This window comes from Meleagris gallopavo, unplaced genomic scaffold (genome assembly GCF_000146605.3).
Source record: "Meleagris gallopavo isolate NT-WF06-2002-E0010 breed Aviagen turkey brand Nicholas breeding stock unplaced genomic scaffold, Turkey_5.1 ChrUn_random_7180001850542, whole genome shotgun sequence".
Taxonomy (NCBI): domain Eukaryota; kingdom Metazoa; phylum Chordata; class Aves; order Galliformes; family Phasianidae; genus Meleagris; species Meleagris gallopavo.
Window position 1 is genome coordinate 5855 of NW_011117593.1, and position 665 is coordinate 6519.

Consider the following 665-nt stretch of genomic DNA (forward strand, 5'->3'; position numbering starts at 1 on the left):
TACAGCTATACCTAACCCCGCCCCTCAACCACAAACCCCACCCATTCCCAATTGACTCCCACAGTAACCCCGCCCCCGCTCAGCTCCCATTGGCTACAAGCACCTCAAGCTTAACCAACCTTACGCCACGCCCCCAGCCACAAGCCCCACCCCTTCACCCCACCACCCTCGTTGACTACAGCAGAAGCCCCGCCCCCTCCTTCCCCTCGGCCCTCCCATTGGCCGGCTCTCCCCGTCCCGTGCCGCGCCATTGGTGGCAGCGCCGTACTGAGGGTGACGTCCCCATACAGGGTGGTCTCGAAGTACCCCGCGAAGCCGTGCAGGGCCGTGGTGACGCCCACCGGGAACGACAGCAGCCGGTAACGGCTGTTATCCTCTGACGGGTCTGCAACCGGAAGGGGCGGGGCTACGGTCAGGGCACGGCCCCCCCTCGCGGTGACCTCATCGTGGGGGGCGGAGCCACCGCGAGGCCACGCCCACATCGTGGTGTCAACGGTGGAGAAAGGGAGGCGTGGGAGGGTGAAGGGGAGGGGCTAGAGTCAGACCACGCCCCCGTTTGTGATGTCATCTTGGGGGAGGAGCCACCGTGAGGCCACGCCCACATCGCGGTGTAAACAGAGAAAGGGAGGCGTGGGAGGGTGAAGGGGAGGGGCTAGAGTCAGGCC

At 66.0% G+C, this 665-nt stretch overlaps 1 protein-coding gene across 1 annotated transcript in view; it reads right to left on the reverse strand.

Annotated features, from left to right (window-relative positions):
* Window positions 1-665, reverse strand: part of PRMT5 (protein arginine methyltransferase 5) — a gene marked incomplete at its 5' end in the record, with an annotated part of 12260 nt that overhangs the window by 1904 nt on the left and 9691 nt on the right. The window contains one exon of the mRNA XM_019611008.1: window positions 269-533. Coding sequence (XP_019466553.1) covers window positions 269-533 — 265 coding nt within the window. The remainder of the gene's footprint in view (window positions 1-268; window positions 534-665) is intronic.